At 44.5% G+C, this 23,019-nt stretch overlaps 1 gene segment (V, D, J or C); it reads left to right on the forward strand.

Moving 5' to 3' along the window:
- Nucleotides 1-592: 592 nt before the first annotated feature.
- The window catches only part of LOC132339013 (T-cell receptor alpha chain constant-like), a 74,038-nt gene continuing 51,611 nt past the window's right edge, over nucleotides 593-23,019 (forward strand). The window contains 1 exon segment of the C gene segment in view: nucleotides 593-698. Within this exon segment, the coding sequence occupies nucleotides 659-698 (40 nt within the window).

The following is a 23,019-nucleotide window of genomic DNA, read 5'->3' on the forward strand; positions in this document are numbered from 1 at the left end:
ACCAGATCATCCTTGGGACAGTATCTTTCTCTAATAGATGAGAGGAGCCTTCTCCAGAGGCTGAGAGTTTCTGTCCTCTTCCCAATCCCCTTCTCAGTGCCCACAGCCCTGCACAATATCATCTTGGGGAGCACCTTTGGGAACATACACAGGGTTAGGTCCCACAGCCACAGGAACAGCCCCAGCAGCCTTGGCACCAGTGGCTTCATACCTGATACAACTAATGCTGAGATCAGATTGGTCTCCAGCCCACTCTGGGCAGATCTGTTCTCATCTCAAACCTTTATGCCCCACACTGGATGCCAAATGAGGCTGTTGTGGTTTAGGAATGGAATTTCCCAATTTTGTGTTTCCACAGAGCCACTCCAAAGCAAGGCTGAGGCTCTTTCACAGGATCACACAAAGTGTGACTATGGAGAGGGCTTAAGAGAAAGATGGGGACCACCCAGGGTGAGAGAAAGCCAGGAGGGCACCAGGAGCTTCAAGTTCTGCTCCTGGTGCCCCACCTCTCCCCCTCAGTGTTGTCACAGGCAGAGGGAGGGACCAGCAGGGACTGGGCCTGAGAGCAGTGACAGAGGCCCAGGCAGGGCAGGTGTGGGCAGAGCTGTTGTGCAGGCACAGAGGAGCTGGAGAGAGGCCACTGAGAGCGGGCCTGGCCATGTGGAGTGCCCTGTGCGTGGGCTTCTTGCCCATTGTAGGTAAGTGAAGGCAAGGGCTGATGGCCCCAGGAGCTGAGTGTGGCCCTGGGCTCTGCAGGGCTCTGGGAGCTGTGCTGAGCGCTGGCAGCCAGAGCTGTGTCCCGGCTGGAGCTGCCCAGCCATGCCTGTGGAGCACGGGGAGAGCAGCCCTGCTCCTCTTGTGCCTCTGAGCTGGGCACCTCCATGCCAGCTGCCTCCTCTGCAGCCTGGGCACACGCAGGGCACCTCCCTGCTGCACTCAGCTCTCGGGGCCCAGCGCTTTGCCCTGGCACTGGACACTGCTCCTGGGGCACTGCGGCCCCTCTGGCACAGACCAGCTGGGGCATGGCAGCACAGGGCACAAGCCCCACTGCCTGGGACAGCCCTTTGTCTTTGCTCTGCTCACCCAGAGCCACTTCAGGGACAGGAGAGTGGGTGCCTCACCATCCTCTCTTGGTAAGGAAAAAGGGATTTGCCACCCCATGGTGCAAATGCTTCCTGCTTCTTTGGGGAAAATCAGAGAATGCTTCCTGTCTGACAAGGTGGAGGGAAATGTGGTGTTTCATTCCTTGTGAGCCTTGCTAGCTGCCACCAGCTCTGCCCATCTGTGTCAGCTGGCTACAAAGTGGAGCATTTTGTCCTCCCACAGCTCCATTGCCAGTCCAAAGCCCCACCAGCATTGCCTTGACCTTTGCTGAATTTTGGAGTGACTACAGATCCTTCTTTCTCTCTGCAGCTGTCACTGGTCAGGTGGCCTTGGAGCAGCTCATAGGAGTGACCGTGCAAGAGGGAAATGAAGTCACCCTCAAGTGTGATATGAAGAGAGGTGATATGAGCAGGTACTACATGTACTGGTACCGTCAGGGCCCACGGGGTAAGGAATGGATTTCCACAGACAGTTCTACCTATGAAGGTTTCCAAGATCGCTTTAAGGCAAGACTGGAGAGCTCCAAGAACAGCTATACATTGCAGATCCTGGCAGCAGAGGCAGGCGATGCAGCAACGTATTACTGTAGAGCAGACTCACCCTGGATCAGTCCTGCAGCAGAGTGAACCAAAAACCAGCAGATGAGGAAGACAGATCTCCCAGCATTTCTTTCTGGCAGCTGCTCCCCAGGGCTCTTGTCAGGAAATGGCAGGTGCAGGAAACGTCCCTCTGGCTGGGTGACACTAAAAGGCACTGCAGGGAGGTCTGCTGGAAGGGCTGGTGCCATTGATGGTGCAGGAGGATCTGTCCTGGGAACTGCAGAGGCTGCAGTTTGGGGAAGTGCAGGTTTGGTGCATGTTGCCTGGGCTCCTGTCCAGCACAGCCTCATTTCTCCTCAGTGCCTTGGCTGCAGAGCCTTGGAATGGTGGGGATGTGCTGCTGGAGCTTCCAGAGGGCTGTGGTGGGTGCAGCCAGGCTGTTTAGGAAAGCCACATCTCCAGGGATGACATTGCTCTGGCTGGCAACTACAGAGCTCCTGACCGGGGAGATGGAGTTGAGATGTGGTGAGTTGACTTTGGTTGTCCTCCAGGGGCTCAGCAAGCGACTGTCTAAGTGCCCCTCCTCTACCGGACAGGAGGAAAAATACACAATTTATGTTTGTTGCTCCAGATAAGGACAGGAAGATGTCCCAGCAGTGCCATCGTGTGCAAACACATTGACTTGGGGAAAGGAAGGTATGTCATTGCCAACCTAATCAATATAGTTTAGTGAGAAATAAGAACAAATCATGAAACATCTCCTCCACCTGATCACTGCACAAGGATGGTGAAGGTGGCTTGCAATCACTTCAAAACATGTTTTCTTTGCCATTTCTTCCTTCTCATTCTCTTCCCCTGCTTCAGTGTTGAGTCCAACCCACTGATGACATTTCCCCAGGAACTTCTCCAGTGCAGGTTCATCCCTCTGGCTGCAGTTCCTCACAAACTCCTCCAGCCCAGTGGGCCCTTTCCATGGGGTGCAGCCCTTCAGGAACTGACCATGGCACTGTGGCTCCTCTGTGGGGAACGAGTCCTGCCAGAAAACATCTTCTGGTGTGGGCTCCTCACTCCATGGGACCACAGCTCCTGCCAGGAGCCTGCTCCAATGGGAGATCTCCATGAAGTCACAGATTTGGTCAGGCCATATTCACTTACTCCCATGTGGGGTCCTGCACTGTCTGCATAGTCAATATTTGCTCCACCACCTGTCCCCCACCAGCTGAGAGGGACAAATCTTGGTTTTCAACCTTGGACAGCTGGGGAATATCTGCTCTGGTCTCTGCAGCACCTCCCAGCCCTCTTTCCAAAGTCCTGCTCCTTGCTAATTGCAACACCGATGCTTAGAAGAATGAGTCCTGCCTGAGACAGTGAGATTTTACCTCAGCGTTTGGTTTTCTGAAGGCCCAGACTACACCAGCTCTTCCCAGCTCTGAATTCCCTGGAGCAAAGACAAAACACTGGAAGGGCAGCTCTGCTCAGCTCCTTTGTGGCTCCCATGGAGCCTTGGATATGGCCAGGCAGGAGCTCAGCCCAGGAGGGGAGAGGGACAGCCAGGGGCAGGGACTGGAATAGGGTCAGGAAAAAGGCGAGGAGTAGAGTTAATTTTCTTCATAGTAGCAGGAATGGGACTATGTTTGAATCTATGCTGGAAAGAGTGTTGGGATGTTTGAGTTATTGCTGAGCAGTGCTTACATGGAGTCAAGGCTCTTCTGCTCCTCATTCCACCCACCAGTGAGTAGCTGAGTGTGCACAAAATCTGTGAGGGAACACAGCTGGTTCAGGTGACCCCAGCTGAGCAAAGGGGGATTCCAGGCCATAGGACATCATGCCCAGCATAAAAAGGTCAGGAAGAGGGAGGAAAGAGGATATACTGACTGATGGTATTTGTATTTCCAGGTAACCATTATGCAGGAGGGAGCTCTTCCTTTCTGGAATGGGATGAACTCTTTGCTGTGGATGGGAAGTAGTCAATCAATTCCTTGCTTTGCTTTGCTCACATATGCAGTGTTTGCTTTATTTATTAATCTGTTAAACCCAAGAATTTTCTCACTTTTACCCTTTTATTGTCTCCCTAGTTCAATGAAGAAGAAAGAAGCAAGCAGCCATTTGGTGATTAGTTACCACTGGTGGTTACGCCGTGACCCAGAAACACAATCTGCACTGAAAAAGCTGCACTTTTAACATGGAGTAGTGGAACTGAACGACCTTTGGATACTTCATGACATATAGGCAGTCTCACAACAACATTGCAGTAACACATAAAAATAGTCAATTAATTGAATCTGAAGAAAGAGCAGCACTGCACCTGGAACATCACTGCTAAGATGGACTTTCCCAGAACATGATGAAAAACTCCTTCCATGCACTCCCAGCTCTGGCTCCATGTGAATAAACACAGGTGTTCTCCATCTGATCACTGTGCATTCATTTCTTTCTTTACAAGTGCAGGCTTTTATGGAAGACCTAAGGAGACCTGTTCAAATCCATCCATGGGCTTGTTCCTGAGCACAGTGCCCAAGGCATACCAAACAGGAGTCACGGATTCTGGAGGTTCAGGCAGTTCTCCCCAGGCTTTGCCACAATTCCCCCTTTTGTCTCTGTCATGTGAAAGGAGGAGTCTTCCTCAACCCTTAGTGTAAATATTGGCCCTAATGTTTAATTTTTTAGTGCCCCAGAAAAGCCAAGACCCTTGTGCCCAACCACTCTGTCAGTGTCCCGCTAGGGGAGCCCTGCACTGAGCCATCCAGCTGGATCAGAGGGCAGCTCTATTGACTCAGTCAGGGAAACACCATCAGCCTCAGGGAGACCCCTCAGCAGGTCTTCTCCTTTATTGGAGTGTGTTCCCTGCTGCTGGTGACTGTCAGCACCCAGGAAGGATTCACACTGACAATTTTGGAACACTCCTGGAGGCCCAGGACCCCTGAGGGAGCATCCTGCACTGCTTGTGGGAGGCTAGCTACCACTGGCTAACCCTTCAGTTTTCTGCCGCTGCTTTGGCCTTTTTGCTACACTTGAACTCTACAACCTGTGGCTGCCCAATCCCCATGGCTCCCAACACAAATTCAGAGATTTTGCTACACTTTGTTTGGCACCCAGGTGTCAACCTCTTTTGTTCCAGCTTGCCACTCTGAGGTTCCTGCAGCAGCACAATTCACCACCCTCAGTGGCACAGAGACTGGCTGCTCCCCATGAGTTTTGCAGAGGGAGCCACCTCCCCTCTCCTCCACCACCCGAGCCGCCATCGCCTCATGAGGGAGACGAGCTTGCGCCAGAGCGCCCCCTGCAGGCCCGGGGAATCACACCCGCCCTTTCTGGCCAGGAGCCAGCAGCGCCCCTGCTGGCTGTGCCCGGAACTGCAGCAAAGGGGAAAGCACCTGCGGCCGAGAGAGGCCGGGACTGGGTGTGTGGTTCTGATTGGTGCTGCTGTGTGTTTGAGTTGTTATACATGTATTTATTAGTAAATGACTGTTATTCCTTTCCCTATATCTGTGTCTGAAAGCCCAATATAATAATTTACATAATTATATCATTATTTTATATTTATATAATTAGTTACATTTATAATTCAGAGGGAAGCGGGTCATATTTTTCATTCCAAGGGAGGTTGTCACCTCTCATAGCAGACAGCTGTCTTTCAAACCAAGACACTGCTCCAGGATATTGATAGCAAAAAGAAAGGCAGAACTGAGCTTTTAAAGAAAAGAAGTGCTAACATGTGGGGCTTGTGGGTGTCTGTGAGCACAGGTGTTTCTCTGTGGCCACTCAGAATGGGAAGGGGCTGTTTAACGGTCCGGGAGATCTCAGTGAGGAGCAGGGTGAGGTCTCACTGCTCTGGGAAGATTTGCCAGCCAGGGCAGATGTGAGAGGCACCTGTGTGTGCCCAGGCCTGGGCAGGAGGGATTTAGGGCTTGTTCTCTTTTTCATGCCAAGGGTTGAACTGACTGGAAAAATCACATCAGCACATTCCCCAGCTTTCCTGCAGGACTCAAGCAACAAGGAAGAGAAAAGAACTTGACACACTCAAGGGAACAGCTGATGAACATATCCCAGTTACCAATGGGAAAAATTAGCCCTGATGTTATAATCACTGATTAAAAATGAGAAACACACCTCTATCCTTGGGACCAGCAACAATGCAAACAGAATAAAATCATGCAATTTGTGGCTTAGAACTGCATCTGAGGGTTAAGAAAATCCTCTACAATTGTAGGCTATCATTATTAAAAACTATTAAAGCAAGATAAAAATCAAATTAAAAGCCAGCTTCAGTCAACTATAAGCAGATGTTCCCCACCCAGAAACTCATTGAAAAGCACATACAAATAAATCAAAACTCCAAACAATGGCCACCTCAGTGGTCAAATAATCAGTTCACAAGATTCAAAAAAATTTAAGGGGAAAAAACTGCTGATCTAATTGGGACAAAACTCATATGACCATTATAAAAATGGAACTCATGTAAGAAATACTAAAACATAAATAGCTGAGTAAAAAAGAATCTTTAGATCATTAATGCAAAGAGGGTCAATGAAAGCCTCATCACCTGGAGCAAAATATCTTCTGAACAATTTCTAAACATTAACAGATTTTTTTTCTTTGGCATGCAAATAGGCTTTATGGACAGATGTGCTTGAAGATCCAGAAGGACTTCGGCAATACAGAATGAAAATTGATATAAAGTTATAAAGCCTGAAGGACTTATCCCCAGATCCAAATCAGTGCAATATTTTAATGACATTAATACTAACTACTCAATCTGACCAAAAAAAATAAGGATGATAATGATATTTTTAGCTTAGGGAATCCTCTTGAACAGTGTTAGATGTTCAGAAGTAGAGCAGTGTAGAGGGAAAGGAAAACAAAAGGCAGCACTACAAAGACATGAAAGAGGAGACATCACCTGGCACTGAAAAAAACACCAAATGTTTTTGTAGAACTGCCTAGCACAGTGTGAACTACGTACCACAGTGACTGAAAACAACTGAACCACCACACACAAACTGTCTCCCTCCCTTCTCTTGAAGGAGGAAAACATGGTAGCTTTATCTCATCTATTTTTCCTTATCCAACTCTGTGCACATGCACAAATTTGATTCCCAGAATTACTCAAACATCTGAAAATCCCTCCTATTTTTCCCAGGCCAATTTCCTGACCATTCAACCTGAGACCTTGGCTCTCACAGACAAGTAATTTTAGACATTTGATAACCAGCTCCATTTGAGCAAATGGGCAGGAACCTTCTGCATTTAGAAATTTCCATTTAAGTTCATCATTGTGTTCTTCTCTTTGTCTCAGAGCACAGAGGAAGATTTTGGGAAGAACAATGCTCCTTTTAATTTCAGATCCAACAGCAGCCAGGATCAGATGCATAAAGAACAGGACCCTTCACTCTTTGATCCTCACTCCCAAGGTTTCAGTGCTTCTACACGAAAAAGTACAATTTTACCTACTTTGACCTCTTACCTAAAATGCCATGAAGACTTTCTAAGGTATTGAATGATCCCCAGGCACAAATTCTTAGAGACCACAGAGCACATTCCTCCTGCTTCTGAGCACTGAGACAAAGGGGAAAAAAAGGGACAGCTTTCAGAAAGTCCGAAGAATTATCAGAAATGCTTTGAAATAGCAAAAAGTGTGCTGATTATTTTCCTGCTTTCTATCCAGTTTAACTCACTCTGACTTTTCAGAGGTGTCATGTAATTCCCAAGTTCTCATATACAACTCAAGATTTCAGATACTCTTTTAGACCCTTCCTTGAAAGCCATATGGTGTTTTTTCATGTGGTACACTGGATCTCAAGCCACATAAGAAGTCATGTGACTGTCTGTATAATCCAAAATTCTGTTTATTGGAACCGAGAAAGTTTTTGCTATGAAATACCTCACTGTGTATGAAGGGCTGGGGGTACCACATGGATATAAAAAGCATAGGGACCTGTACAAAAACCCAGAGAAGGAAAAATGGAGACATATTTTGGGGAAGAAAGGAGAGGGATGACTGCAATGTTTAAGAAGATAAGTAGAACTCCTTTATATATTTCCTTTTAACCTGAATACATAAAAGGGCTCATGAGGATTCTAAAAGGCGGAAGAAAAGGAGAGGTCGGAAATTCTGTTCTCATTCAAGCTAACTGAAATAATTGAACTAATCAAGTGATTTTTATCCCTTTTCAGCTTACAAAGGAAATGTACCTCTGGATGCACTCATGGACTTGCACTAATAGACAATCAAGCCACCTAAATAGCGATCCATCTCTTGATTTTCAACAAGTTTAAACACCATGAAGAAAGATTCAGTTATTGGAATAAGTCTTAGCAGTGTGATGCAATAACAGGACCAGGGACGATTCTCACAGTTCTACCAAGTAAGTGACATTTCTTTATTTCTAAAACTTCTTTTAAAATTGAGGAGTAGGTGGAAAAAGGAGTTTAATGGTTGGGGTTCACTGAAAGGATTTTCAGCTGCAATAATCCCTTGAATGCAATCACGCTCCAGCCAGGCTTTCATGCCAAACCCTCAGCTTGGATCTGCTCAGGAAGGTTTCCCAGGAACAACTGGGCTGACTCGGCACAGCACCATTATTCCATGATCCCCAAACACCAGCAGGGCACTGCTTAGCATGTGATAACTTATTCCCACTTTGGGCAGCACTCTGGCCCAAATTTACTGTCCAGTGTCCAATTCTCCAGTGGACTTGCAGTGACTGACTTGGGGCAGGAATGCAGAGCTCAGTGAGGAGCTCTCAGTGGTTTTGAGGAGTTTTGAGACGGATGTGTAACTCCTGGTTGCAGAAGTTCTGGTTTGACACTGGCAGCACACTGCCAGTGTGCCCAGGTAAGGAATTCCACTGCCCTGGGGACAGAGCAGGAAGGAGGTGAAATGGCCTTGGGCTGAAATTCTCCCAAGTGCCTCATATCCAAGAGCTCCTGGAATGAAAGACAATTGGCTGCCAGGTTGTGTGGGTTCTAGAAAGAGCAATGTGGGAAGTAGGGATTATAAGAAGCATTCATTATTCCTATCTTTCTTTGGAATTCCATGATAAACAATAAAGGTGCCTGTCACCCCAAGCTTTTCTATAGGACTGTGAATGTTGGGGTGGCAGAAGGGTTTATGATGTTGATCTCTGTGACCCTAAAGTATCAGGTGCATCCCTCAGGAATTGTTGTTGTTCTTTCAGAGGTCTGCATGACTTTAAAGTTCAGCAAGAACATCCCATGTTATTTTGCATCCCTAAAACATCCTTATCTCCTTCCAGAAAGACGTGGGGCTGCCTTGGGTGCTGTCTAATATCTCTCCATGTCTGCAGGATATGTTGCATGGGAATAAATGTGTATTTAGGAACAATCTCAGTGCACTTCCAGTTCCAAAGGGACAAAGGAATGAAAATTCTGAAGAAAGACTGCTTCTTTCTGTGCTATTCAACAATTTTATTTTTTTTGATAAAGATGCCATATTTTCAGAGCTGCACAGAGATTCTGGAATTATGTCTGACAATAAAAGATCTTGGGCCTTATGAATCAAAGTCCCTTTTGAGTCTGCTGAAATACTTAATAAATTGAAGCCAAAATATCCAGATTGTGAGCAACTTCCCCATTTTGGTTTGAATTCCTTTGAGAGCGAGAAATATGCATTTTAACGGGCATACATGAAGACATACATTATTATATTTTACCCTAATTCTATATTATACATATTACATATATTATATATGTTATATATGTTATATATGACATAAGATATTATTGTTAAATTATTATTGCTCTAGTTATAAGTCATTTTGAGAATTCCCCCAAATTAAAATCACATAAAATAACAACCATTAGTGTTACTGTGGGATACTCCATGCATATCCTGTAGTTAAGGACAGAGAAGGTTTTCCATTTGGTAGGGGTTGGATTATTCCTGAATAAACATTCACAGAGAATGCTGAAGCCCATTTCTTTCTGGAATATAGGGCCCATCCTGTGACTTTATAAGATGAAAGCAAAGGTGAAGAACAACTTTTTGTCCAAATAATATTTTCAGAACATAAAAAATGAATCCCTCCCAGAAGGAAGCAGTGGTAGGAATTCATGGCTGTACTGTCAGGGAATGTTAACAAGTGGGACTCAGGTGAGCCTTCTAGGGTCAGATCAAACAAATTTTCTGCTCTCTGGACTACAATTGCACTGTGTACATTATTGCTTGCTGAAGATCCTGCCCATGGAGCTATTGCAGAGAAGCAGCCTGTTTGTGTTCTGGCTGTTTGGAAAGCCTGGAGAGGAGACCACATGAAAAGCCTTTCAAGGTCTTCTCAGAGAACACAGAATGCACAGAACTGACAGGCCCTGGCCAAGCCTGGTACAAGAGCTGGGAAGGAAGTGTTGGATTTCTGGTGGGTGTCTGGTGGCTGTAGGTGTGGACAAGTGTGTAGTTCTGCCTGTTGGATCAGGAGAGCTGACCCATGAAGTTGTGGCAGAGCACAGTTTGGCTTTCACCTCAGTTCCTCAGCAGTGGCATGGGGCTGATGAGGAAAGGGTGTAAAATCAGAGCTCCTTGATCAAACTTCCATCTGTACCCTGGGATGAACAAAATGTTAGAGCTCAGGGATCTCTTGACCCACCTGCAAGGCAGACACCACACAAAATGAAAAGCCTCGTGCACCTCTCTTTACCCAAGAGACCCCTCAGGATGCTCCTGTCAAAGCAGACCCGTCAGTCTTTGTGGATGTGTCTGACAGCCTTTCATAAGCTGAGCCCTTTCTGGCAAGGAAGGCTGCTGGAGGATTCCTTTTCAGTTCCATGGTTTTAGTCTAATTCAAATTGCTAATTTGAGTTAAATCCTGACATTGGTTTTTGAGATCACCCTTGGTTTTCCACATGTGACCTGACATAGAGGCAAAGACATGTTCTTTAAAAAACAAATCATGGTACCACAGGGATTTGTGGGCAACTAAATTCTTTTGTCACCAATAGTTTTCTTGGCAGACATCTGGCAGTGAATTTAAGCAATCTTCTTTTCTTTCTTCTACCTCTAATGACAAGGAATAATGACATAAAAGTCATTAAATGGGATTGTTACGAATTAGTCACAGCTGTGTATATGCGAATTTTCGGTCACTCGGCACCTGGGGAAGCCTGCAGTAAAATCTATACTGTCCAAACCATGGGGTTTTTTACATACAGTCCAAAAACTTCTATCCTAGAGGTCATTGTGGAGAAATCAACTAAATCACAAGATGGTAGCACCACTGTGAAAACAACACCTTTGCCTACGATTTTCCATACCAAGAACATCAGCTCTGAGGAACAGAGCACAACAGAGGTGATCTGCACGGACAAGTTTGACAGCAGCATGGTAACAATACTGCCAGGTACAGTTTGGTGGCACAGGTGCAACAATTTTCTAGGGACAGTGTCCTGTGGGGCTTGGTGTTCTCCTGCTAGTCAGCATTGCCCTGGGCAGCCAGCAGAAAGCAGAGAGATATTTGGTATTGTGATAACTAGATATGATTCGTGCTGACAAAATTGAAAGAGCAATCAATATTGATATAGTAATTAATATTTGGGATTAATAAAATAGTTAAAAATGTAAGGACCAGAGAGAAAGGGGGAGGAGGGGTTCCAACCTCCCCCTTTTCCTGCAGATGTTTTAGGCAGGACAGAGCAAGAGATAACGTTAACTAAAAATTACCAAGAAAGAAGGAAAAACTGGTGAGGCTTCAAGGATATGTTAATTATATGAGATTTATTGCTTTGATGCTTGGAACATTGCATTATGTTAGTTTTGGCTTACATTATACAAGCTTGGCTCACATTATACTAGCTTGATGCACATGTGTAACCCAAAGGTGAATTAAAGGACATTGATGAAGAAGAGGGCCTTCATCCAGATGACCACGGAAGACCCCCAAAAAGAGTGGCAGAGCATGCACACTGAAAGGTGGTGATAGGGCGGTGATAGAAGTGTGATGAATCCAAAAAGGAAGGAGATGGCTCCGACAGATAGGATAAAAGGAGGAATTTCTGTTTGGCACGTTTGTACATGAAGTGCCGAAAGTCTACACATTTCACCCTCTTGCAGCAAACTTGCTGCAGCACAACCTGGAAAAGCCTATCCAACACCAACAAAAAGTTCAAAGTGTGGCATGCTTTGAGGATTTTTACTAAATCCCATTTAATATTTTTTGGGGTTGTTTCTGTAGTCCTGAAGGTCATTCAAGGTGCTGAAGGGGCTAGTAAGTGGGTTTGCAACAGCACAGAGCCCTCAGCTCAAGGTGAGTTAACCAAACAGGATGTGAAGTTACATTGCTCTCTGGGGGATAAAGGCATGGAAATGTATTCTCTCCAGGGCAGAGGACTCAGAACACAACACATTCAGCACACACAAGCTGCTGCTCCAAGGTTGCTCCCCTGTTGTTGCCATGTTCTCTCTCGACTGTTCCTTTGCTGCTCTTCCTTTCCCTGAAACTGTCACCTGTGGATTTCCCACTTTCTGCCAAGATCACAACACCAAAACCTGGACCATGATCTCTCCCCTTTTTTTCTGGTCACTGAGCAGACCCTGAAGAGCAGAGAGTGAACATGCTGTCCATGGCTGTGTTGGGTTTGAGAGTCCTGCTGGCAAAGAGCATCGCCTTCAATGCCCTCATGAGCATCAAGTTGTTTCTTTTCTGAGGTAAGGGAGCGCACAGCTCTCAAATACTGGTTCCTAGGCCCTATGTCATTAAATGTACTTTAAACCTCCCTTTGCTCTTCCGGACATGAGGAATGAGCCCAAAGAAGAGCAGGAAAGAACGTGAACCAGCAGCACAAGGGGGTGGAACAAGCAGGGCCAGATCTGCTGACAGAGACCACCCAGGGCACAAGGCAGCACCTTCCCCTGAAGACATGCAACACTGTTCACTCCTGCCTGGCCTGCTGATTTACACTGAAGACTTTTAAGGGCTTTTGCTGTTTCCTCTTCTCTGAACACTGAGGAGAGTGGATTTATCCTTATCCTCCTGCTAAGTCGATCCCCCCATTCTCCTGGCATTTGCACACCAGTGTCTAACCAGCTTCAATAGCTTTGAAAACTCCAGTGCTCACTGCAGATAGATGGCCTTTGAAAAGCACCTTTCCCAGGCATGTTGTGTTACTGCCTGTGGAACTGGAGTAGCACTGCTGAGGCAATTCCAGCCCAGGAGCTGCTATTTCTGGATTTGGGTTTACATGGATTTCATAAGTGTGTATTGCAGATAAGAAGAGCTCAGTAGAATCTGGAGTGATTTCATTCAACCAGATATTGTTCATTTCTTGATTAAGCCTGTATTTCTTCTGCCTAATGTATTGCATGTGCATTTTAGGATCCTGCAGTAGTGACAAAAATAAAGTTGTGTTAGGACAAAATGCTGTGGGTTTCCTGTGCTTTTTCTTCTGAAACTGGGATGGAAATTACTGAAATCCAACTGTCCAAAATGCCCACTGGGATCAGAAACACAGCATTGATAATGTAGATTTCCTGTTGGCTGAATTTGTCTTTTGCAGACTTTGTTGGCTGAATTTGTCTTTTGCAGACTTTGTGCAGGGAAGGGTCTCTCTGGCACATTCAGGAGCTTCAGTGAGGAGAGTCCTGGCTGAAGGCACGAGGGAGGAAAATGCTCCTGTCAGTAGAGAAGAAACCCTGCTGTTGTTTTGCACTCAGGGGTAGGAGTGATAGAAAATAATTTGGGGAGGTTTGATGGAGTGATAGTTTCCATAGCAACTTGGTTCTTCCCTAACAGAGCCCAGCCCACACCTTCCCCAGCTCATGCCCCTCTCACAAGCTACAGGCAGGATGCTGTGGTCACCATTTCTGACTCAGTCACACCAGGCAGCATCAACCCTCCCCTGCTTTTGAAAACACAAGGTAACCACATCCTGAAGGGGAAATAAGGCTTTGCTCCCTCTGCCTGAGCTCCTGCAGCCTTCAAGAGAGCCTCTGCACAGGACACAGCAAGGGCTGCTGCACTGAGCTTGCTCAGCTCAGACCCTCAGGTCCTGCAGACACCAGGGAAGAGCCTCAGCCCTTGCAGAAGCTCTGTGAAATTTGCATGGCAAATGCAAATCCAGTGAAATGCTCATTTAGTGCACTCTACCACCAGAACATCAGTGAGGGGGAGCCATTCACCAATATTTCTATCCTGATTTTCCAATGACACCCAGAACCTTTCTCTCAAGAACTCCACACCTTTTCCCAATCTCACAGACAGATTTCTATTTTGAGAATACTCCCTTAGACCAAAACCAGTGGAATCAGATGGACAGCAGGGGAAGGTCAATGATTCAGTGCGGTTATAATCCCTTAGTCATAAATTCCTGATGAAGTCTGGGACTAGGATTGGATCCATCCACACCTCCTCTAGAAGGAATTTAGAAAGCAGAGGAGTCCTTTGTGCCCCTCATGACTCACTGGGAGGAACTCCCTTTTACAGCTCTGCCCCTTTCTTGTCCCCAGTCTCCACATAAATCTTTAAATAAATAATTCCAATTTGATGTTCCTGTCCCTGATTTATCCATGGAGTAAAGCTGCAGAGTGAGTGTTGCTTTTGGACGGTGCCACAATTTGGCAAATCTGTGTGAAACCTGCTTTTGATGACACCTGTAGCAGTGGGGGTTTCATTGACCTAAAGCCCTCAGTTCATAACATGGTCCCAGATTGTCCCCACTAAGCAGTGGCTTTTCACTTTGCATTGGCAATGCAGAACATGCAGCTTAAGAAAACAGGAGAATTGAATTGTAAGATTGTGTCAGTGTGGTTAATTCCACAGAAGGAAACAGAATCTGCAGTTCTGCCACCTACAATCAGCTGAAGAAAATTTTTGTAGAGCAACTGTGCTCCACATTAAAATGCCCTCTGTTAAAGAGGCACATTTACATGAGGAATTATCCTGACATCTGAAAAAACAATACTCTCCTTTTAAGGATCCCATGATACCAAAAGAATGGAGAATGATTATAAGCAGAAGTCTTCGGTACAATACTCTTTTACAGTACTAGCCTATTCTCCTACATGTGTCCATATTTGATTGTGCTCACAGCCTTTGCAAATCTCCAGGGGTTCAGCCACTAATCCTGGAGACATTCAAAAGCCACCTGGACATGGTCCTTGGCAAACAGCTCCAGACAGTCCTGCTAGAGCATGGGACACCCAGCCACCTCCAGAGGTCCTTTCCAGCCTCAATCCTTCTGTGTTTCTGTGACACCTTTCTCATTCTGGGGACAATGAGAAGTTCAAAATTTCTTTCTATACCTTTAGTCAGGGGTTTTGTTCACCTTTGCCCAGGGGGAAAGGAACTGAAGTTTTTTGCTAAGGTGCTTCAGTCCTGAAGGCCTGATGAGTTTAACGTCTTAGCAGTCTGGGAGCAGCACAGAAGATACACAAAAGATATGAACCATTAATCACCTGGCATGGTCAGAGACATCTAGTCTGGGAAAGATGGACAGGAGAACAAATAATGAGAACCTCAGTATCATTGAAGGCCAAGGGATCAGTAACCAATAGGAACCCAAGTACTAAAAACTGTTGTCTCAAGCAAGACTGTTTGAGATTGCTTTAAAATCTCCATCAAGGGTATGAGCAAAAATCAGATTTAATACTAAGCAACAAAGCAGGGCAATTACTAATACCTACAGGACAGCTAAGGCACAATGGAAAAGAAGCAACAGCAAAACCAAAAAAAATCCACGCAATCAAAACAGAAATTATCTGTATAATCTCTAGGGTTGTGGGTGTGTGGGGCTGTGTGCATGTGAAAAGACAGTGCATGCCAATATAAAAAGGAACATGGCCTAAAAGCTTAATAGCAGCACTCAACAGTTCTTTAGCTTAACTTACACCTTAAGTCTAGTAATTTAACAGAGGGAATTATACCCAGCCTAACTTGAAGTTTACATCTTAACATCAACAATCAAAACACTTCACAGCATTTAAGCCAATTTATAAATATAATTTCAGTTCAAGCTCAGCAACTTAACAAAAGGATATTTAGCAAAACTTAGCTTTTGTGTAACAGCTTAGCAAAAAACCATCACTTAGCAGCGCATAAGTAAACTTCTAACTTAACCTTACCTACAGGTCTGAATACTTAGATATCTGAGGTACTTAAATATCTAAAAAAAAGCAGTATTTCTCTCAGATTTGCTCTAGCAATTGCACACAGACAGAAACAGTCAGTGTAGCAAGGTACCTGTGACAATTCCCCTCAGAGGTCAGTGAAATACTCAGTTTTGCTTCTCCAGCTGGTGAAGGATTGGCCTTGGAGGAGTGAGGATGAAATGGTTTCTGTTGCACATCCTGGCCAGAACAACATCCTGGCCAGAATAAATTAATGCCTTAATTCTCTAGCAGAAAATTGTTGTTGGAGAGTTTTCAGTTTTTCCACAGTTTTGGTGACAGGACCACCCACAATGGGAACTTCAATAAAACTTTTTAAGTAATTTTAGGAAAATTTTCACCTCCAGCACTTCATATGTATTTTTACTCCCCCTTGGCGAATCTTTGTTGGGGGTTAGGATTTTTAATTTGTCTCTTTCTGTCATGGAATTTGTTCTTAAGAGACAAGAAGGACCACTACTTCAGAGACACAAAAAAATATAGCCAAGGGGGAGGGGGAGGAGTGCAGCTGGCTGCACTGTCTGTCTGAGGGGCATTCTCTTGGGAAGGGCAGAGATACCTCGAGATTTTGGGTTGGGGGCAAGGACACAGCTCCTAGCTCTCTCTTGCTATCAGCACTGGGGGAGAACAGTTGAGATGTTTCTTGCTGTGGGGAGTATTCACTGCCACTGCTGGAGCCCAGCCCTGTATAGCTTCTTCCCTACTGTGGGTGAGCCTTGGCTTGTAAGAGTAGCTGTTGGACTGTGACATTATCAACACCCTCCCTCACTCAAAAGGACCCTCACCATCCACTCGGGGTGAGGAGGAGGGGGGAGTGTGGAACTCCAAGCCCCAGAGCCATCTCTGAGGGACTTTCCCCAGCTGTGTTCAGAAGCCAGGCTGTCACTGCCCAGCCCCCCTGTTTCTCTGCCACAGCTCTGGGTTCTTCCCTGCACTGTAACCCCAAAGTCCCTGCCTGCAGGGGCATCCCCCAGCTCCTGCTACAGTGCAGAGTTTCTGATACATTTTGTTTCCACCCCGCCCAGGGATCTGCTTGTCTCTGCCGTTCCAGCTGCCACGCCGAGCTTCTGGCTACAGCTCCTTTTGCCATCCAGAGGGGCACCGCAACCAGCTGCTACCGCACATTTCACCACCCTCAGTGGCACAGAGACTGGCTGCTCCCCATGAGTTTTGTAGAGGGAGCCACCTCCCCTCTCCTCCACCGCCCGAGCCGCCATCGCCTCATGAGGGAGACGAGCTGGCGCCACAGCGCCCCCTGCTGGCCCGGGGGAATCATCGCACCCGCCCTGCCTGGCCAGGAGCCAGCAGCGCCCCTGCTGGCTGTGCCCGGAACTGCAGCAAAGGGGAAAGCACCTGTGGCCGAGAGAGGCCAGGACAGAGTGTGTGGTTCTGTTTGGTGCTGCTGTTTGTTTGGGTTGTTATACATGTATTTATTAGTAAATGACTGTTATTCCTTTCCCTATATGTCTGTCTGAAAAACCCATATAATGGTTTATATCATTTTATGATTATATTTATATTTATGTAATAATTTATAATAATTCAGAGGGAAGGGAGTTGTATTTTTTCATTCCAAGGGAGGTTCTCACCTCCCATGACAGACAGCTGTCTTTCAAACCAAGACACTGCTCCAGGACATTGATAGCAAAAAGAAAGGCAGAACTGAGTTTTTAAAGCAAAGAAATGCCAGCATGTGTGTCTTGTGGGTGGCTGTAAGCTCAGGCTGGCAGGGTGTCTGGTTCTGTTTGGTGTTGCTGTTTGTTTGAGTTGTTATATATATATTTTTATTAGTAAAGGACTGTTATTCTTTTTCCCATGTCTTTGCCAGAAAGCCCCTTAATTTCAAAGTTATAATAATTTGGGAGGAAGGGGGTCATATTCTCCATTCCAAGTGAGTTTCCTGCCTTCCTTAGCAGACACCTGTCTCTCAAACCACGACAGTCTCACACACAGTGTGGTATCTGACATCTGCCCTGCTGAGAAAGTCAAAATGGTGAGAGCTCTCTCCTGTGGCAGAGAGCCTTAAAAGCATCCTGAAAGAATAAACCTTTTTCCAAGAGGTTACATGGGAAAGCATTGTGAACAAGGAAATCTCAATAGCAGGGGGAATATTTTGCTCACTAGCAAACTGAAAACTGTATTTAGAGTGAACACTAAACCATCCATGTGTCATCAACATTATTCTTATACTACATCCCAAACACAGCACTGTTTCAGATACTAAGAAGAATATTTTTCTCCCAAATTTTTTTTTATATCCAGGGAGGAGAGTGTTTATGCTTCCAGTTTATACCTCTCTTGCCTCTGCAGAAAGGTATGGGAATGACCCATGCAAGATTCAATATCTGAAAAGTTTCTGTGCCCAAGACACAAAGGATGGATCCAGAAAGGCTCTGGCAGCACCAGACAGGAATCCCAGTCTTATTCCTTCAGTGACTTGAGGAATGTGACAGAAGGAGAAGTTCAGGACAGTACCAACATTTCTGCATTACCTGATCCCTTTGCAGCTCAGCCCCTGAATTGGCACATATCACAGCCTCAGCCTTGCCCTTGCAGAAATCCTCAGGGTTTTTCCTATGTGGTGCCCCACAGTGTTCCAGGGCCACAATTCCTCACCCTCAGGCCCCTGACCACCTCTGGGTACAGCACAGCAACCTGACCTGGGCTTTATTTAGTGCTTTCCTGCCACGGGGGCACAGGGAAGGGTGCTGCCAGTTGAAGTTCAGATGGGTTTGGAGGGGATGTGGCTGATGCTGCTCCTTTTTTCCTGCTCTAGGGCCAGGCTGGGTGTCAGAGCTCTGCCTGTGCCCATCACTGCAGCTGGGGCAGCCCCGGCTGCAAGGCTGGTGTTAGGGAGGAAGGATGGACATAAATTTAAAAGGATACTCAAAGCAAACCTCAAAATTTCTGAGAGTTTTAATTTGCTAGAAGTAATTAAAATACATGGAATGAGGTTTAAAAATCCCCTCCCTTTTTTCCTTTAAAATGGTTTTCGTCATAATATTCTTTTTAATTTTTTAATTTCAACGTTTTATTTGAGAGGATAAATCAGACTGTGTTTCACTTTCTCTTCACATAAACCTTTAGACATGTTTTGATAAGATGATAAATGTATTCTTTTCTTGTTTTTTTACTCAAGCAGTTTCAAACTCCATTATAATGGACAAAATACCTCTTTAAAAATAGCTTTTTGTGCCACTGTATCCTTCTGTTTTCTTATACAGCATTAAAAATGCAATGTAATAATCACATTCCTGCATATGCTGGGTATATTCTGACCAGTGTGTTCTGTTGCCCCCAAATACTAAAAAGTCCCTGGTAAAATTAGATCTACTGATGTAAACTGAACTTCTTTCTCTGATCTCTCCTGCTCTCTTCTGGCCAAAGTGTTTATTGTTCTCACAACACTTTCAAATTCATGAAATCCACCAAAGAGCTCAAGCAGGAGGAAAAAAAAAACCAAAACCAAAAAAAAAAAAAAAAAACCAAAAAAAAAAAACCAAAACAAAAAAAAAAAAAACAAACAAAAAACCAACCAATCAAAGAAACCACCCAAACCCCACAAGAAGTGTTGCATGCCTCTGCATGCCACAAATTACACTCTCTGCTCTTCTTTTGCTCTTCTTCTGGCCTTGCCAGCAGGTGAAGTTGGAAACTCTTGCTCAGTGATACAGAAGCTTTGGAAAGCCCACGATCAGGAAGCTGAAAGAGCTGGCAAACTGCATTTGAAGGTTCAGACTAAAGCAGGATTACATCTGGAAGTGATTTGTAACAGAAGAAATGGAGTAGAATACAGGCAGCTCTTGCAGTGCAGCTTTCAAAATTCCTCAGTATTTCTAAAGGAGTTTTAAACAACAAACTATTCAAGAAATTTGGTGCTCAAAGTTTCCTGGGCTGGAGGAAAGATGTCTTGATGGGGTTAAGGAATGGGTTTGTGCCCCGAGAAGCTGTTACACCTAAGCAAGTCTTCCAAAGGTGTGGATGCCTGGCTAAGCAAGCAGCAAGTCTGAACCAGCAAGGAATGCAGCCCAATCTTCTGCCTTTAGGCAATGAAGAGGCTGATAAGAAAATGAGGGAATGCCGGTGCCAGAGTGCCTGGAGCCCCAGGAGAAGGATATTGTGAGGAAGCTGATGATATTTTCATGATATTTTCCTGCAGCTGAGGTGCCCTCAGGAACTCCAGTCCTTGGGTGTCTGCCAAGGAGTTTCTCAATGGGGCTTCTCACTTCAAGTTCTGCTTGTGAACCTGGCTTTTTCTGCCAACAGGTGAGTCTGTTTGCATGGCACAAACCTGTGGATATGATACTTCTTTAATTTAATCCAGCTGGGAATTCCGGGGGCTGTGCTTTGGAGCTGTCTCCTTTAGGCATCCCGATATCAAGGGTGTGCTTTAAACAGCTGTAAGGGGTCTAAAGGAACAGGCAATGAGGGGAGGGTGGGACTGAAAGGACAGCCTCAGACATGGTCACTTGCTGTGGGACTCTGGGAAAACCCAAATTATCCTTTGGTGGATAATTCACTCTATAAGTCAGGACACAGCCATTAAATCCCTTAAATCTTGTTCTGTGGCAAAGCAGTGCAAGGACTTGGAAGAGGATGGAATGATTTAAATACACAGAACTGGCCTGTTCTTTTATTTTGAATTAATAAAGGTTTTTCTATGTATTTCTATTTTATAGAAATATATAAAGTTTACAATTATATGTGTTATAGTAGCATCAGTGGGAGAGTACCCATTTGTTGAGTAGGTCTGTGTATTTGGAAATCTGGGTGAGATAGTTAAAACTCATCAGTGTTTTACTCATCTGCTGCTTTTCAGCTCTTTTTCCTTCCTCATCTCAGCCAGCTTTTAGCTGAAAATGTTTGTAGGGATTGCACATAAGGTACAGATTGGAAAGGTAATGAATTTGTGTAGAAATCATTTCTGCATGGGCAGGCATAAAGGTTTCCCATCACTTAATTGAAAATTTGAACATAATCATTCCTCCATCCCTTTACTTCCTTCCTCACTGTGCACAGTAATTTTGAGAATGGCCCTTGGGAAAATTCCAAATGCCAGTTGTGCTGTGGCTGACAGAGAAAAACCCACCTGGACATGGTGAGGAGGGATTATTTGGTGAATTGCTGTTCCACTGACACTGGGAGTTACTGCTGAGCAGGAACAACAAACACTTCAATTTAGCCAGGAGAACCCTGAGTAAAACCAAAATCCTGGCTGTTCTTGCCAGCCAAGAAGAAAATATCATCAGCTGCTGGTTCTAATTGTTTCCTTATTCTTATTTGCTGCAAGTAAATGTACTTTGAGACCGTCTGACTGAAGAAGAGGTGATGGACTGAGCTATTCTGGAAGGGATGCCCAGATTTTTTTCAGCAGATCCTGAATATCCATGCAGAATGTTCTTCTCCTGTATAGAGTGGGACACAGAGAGATTGCATTCCTGTGAAAAGTAAAAGTTTTGAACACATTTTCTATTTGCTCTAAGGAAAATCTGCATGTATTCAGTTCTCTTAGAAAGCAACACAGAATTTCATCACAATCATGTCAGTCAGCATAGCTACCATACCAAGAAAAGTGTCACTGGTTTTAGAGCTGCTGATATTTTCATGGACCTTTTACTGCTTTAAATATTTAAACCCTGCATATAATTCCCAAATCACTTTAAAACAATTGTTATCATTACTTCTATGTGATAAGGAATAGTTAAAAATCATCATGTGCCACTTAAATTTCATGAGAGGTGGGAGGAGGAGTTTTTGTAAAGGGTGGAGCTGCTGTGGGCACGCTCATTGACTCACTCCAGTTTGTGTCTGGATTTCGACTGACAGTGGTTTCAGGTGAGCTGCTCCTCTTTGGCTGGAGAAATGTGGGGATGATATTTCCATTTATTCCTATTTACAATTCCAAAATGAGGAAAAAATGACAGAAGCACAAATCACTTCCCTGCCAACTACAGTTTGGGGAAGTAAGATATCAGTAAAATTAGGATAATTAAGATATTCAGATATTAAGATAAACAGATATTAAGATTAAGGAATTAATATAACCAGTAAAATAAGATAAAGAGATATAGAGATTAAGGAATTAAGATAACCAGTAAAATTCTGCTTACAGTAATTGCTTTCAAAGCTTTAGTCTAATATAGCAATGAGGCATCTCCCCACAGATATCATTCAGAACAGAAAATGCAGCTGAGTAAAAGAAAGTGGAAAGAACACTGCAAATGGATGGATATAAGCAAATTATATCAGATTATTCCCTGTGCATTTAGATTAACTTAATACACAGAGATGGCCATTTAAATTTAATTTCATTACTCTATCTTTTATTTTACTTTAAATTTTTATTAATTTTAAAATGTCTTTTTCTTTTTATTATTTACATTTTATTTTGATTCAAGTTTATTTAACTTTTGAAGGCCAGTAACAACTGAAATCCTTGCTAATAAATCAGTTGTTTTCAGTTTGATCTCATGCTGCAAATTCAGTCCTGTTTTTGTCTGGACAAACTGGTTGTGGTTGCCAGTCCGGGGTTCCATGAGAAAGGGTTGGGAAGCTACTGCCTGTTCAGAGACAGAGACACCATGCAGAATTGTTTCTCCTGTGTGGAAGGGTTTGAGGTTACATTTGAGAAAGGAAAATTGGGATTCAAATCCTACAATGCTTTTTTTTTCCTGTACATCAGCAATTTGAAAAAGGTCTAGAAACAGTGCATAGGTGAAAAATGAATGACATGCATCAGTCTGCTTTGCTTTGCTTCTTTTTTAACTCTTTTTTTTTTTTTTTACAAACTTTTCTGTGGTACTGAAAACACTTGTGGCAAATACCAGCTTGCTTTTTGTCAAGGGATTCTATCTCACACTAAAAGCCACTCAGCATAAGAACTCCTGAGCTTGTTTGTTTGGGGTTTTTTGCCTAAAAGCTTATTTATCATTAAATATGAGGAATGCCCAGATAAAGTCCAAATGTGGGGAAAAAATCTCCATTAAATCTCTTGATTTACAGCTAAGCTAGACAGGAGAAAATCAGGTTTTTTTTCCTCAGGAAATCATCAGCAGTAACCCAGTGTCCCTGAAGCCAAGGTGACCCATTTACACTGCTTTCAGCACAGGTTGGTGGTTTTTCTCTCAGCAGCACTAGAGCAGCCCCTACAGCCCAGTCGGGTGAAAACCATGTGGTTTTTTTATAGTTTTATAGTGAAATTCTGATGGAGAATTCTGAGATAGAAAGAGGTTGGAGCAGAAGCATGTGGTTGTCTCAAACAGC

This window comes from Haemorhous mexicanus, chromosome 28, assembly GCF_027477595.1.
Source record: "Haemorhous mexicanus isolate bHaeMex1 chromosome 28, bHaeMex1.pri, whole genome shotgun sequence".
In the NCBI taxonomy this organism is placed as follows: Eukaryota; Metazoa; Chordata; class Aves; order Passeriformes; family Fringillidae; genus Haemorhous; species Haemorhous mexicanus.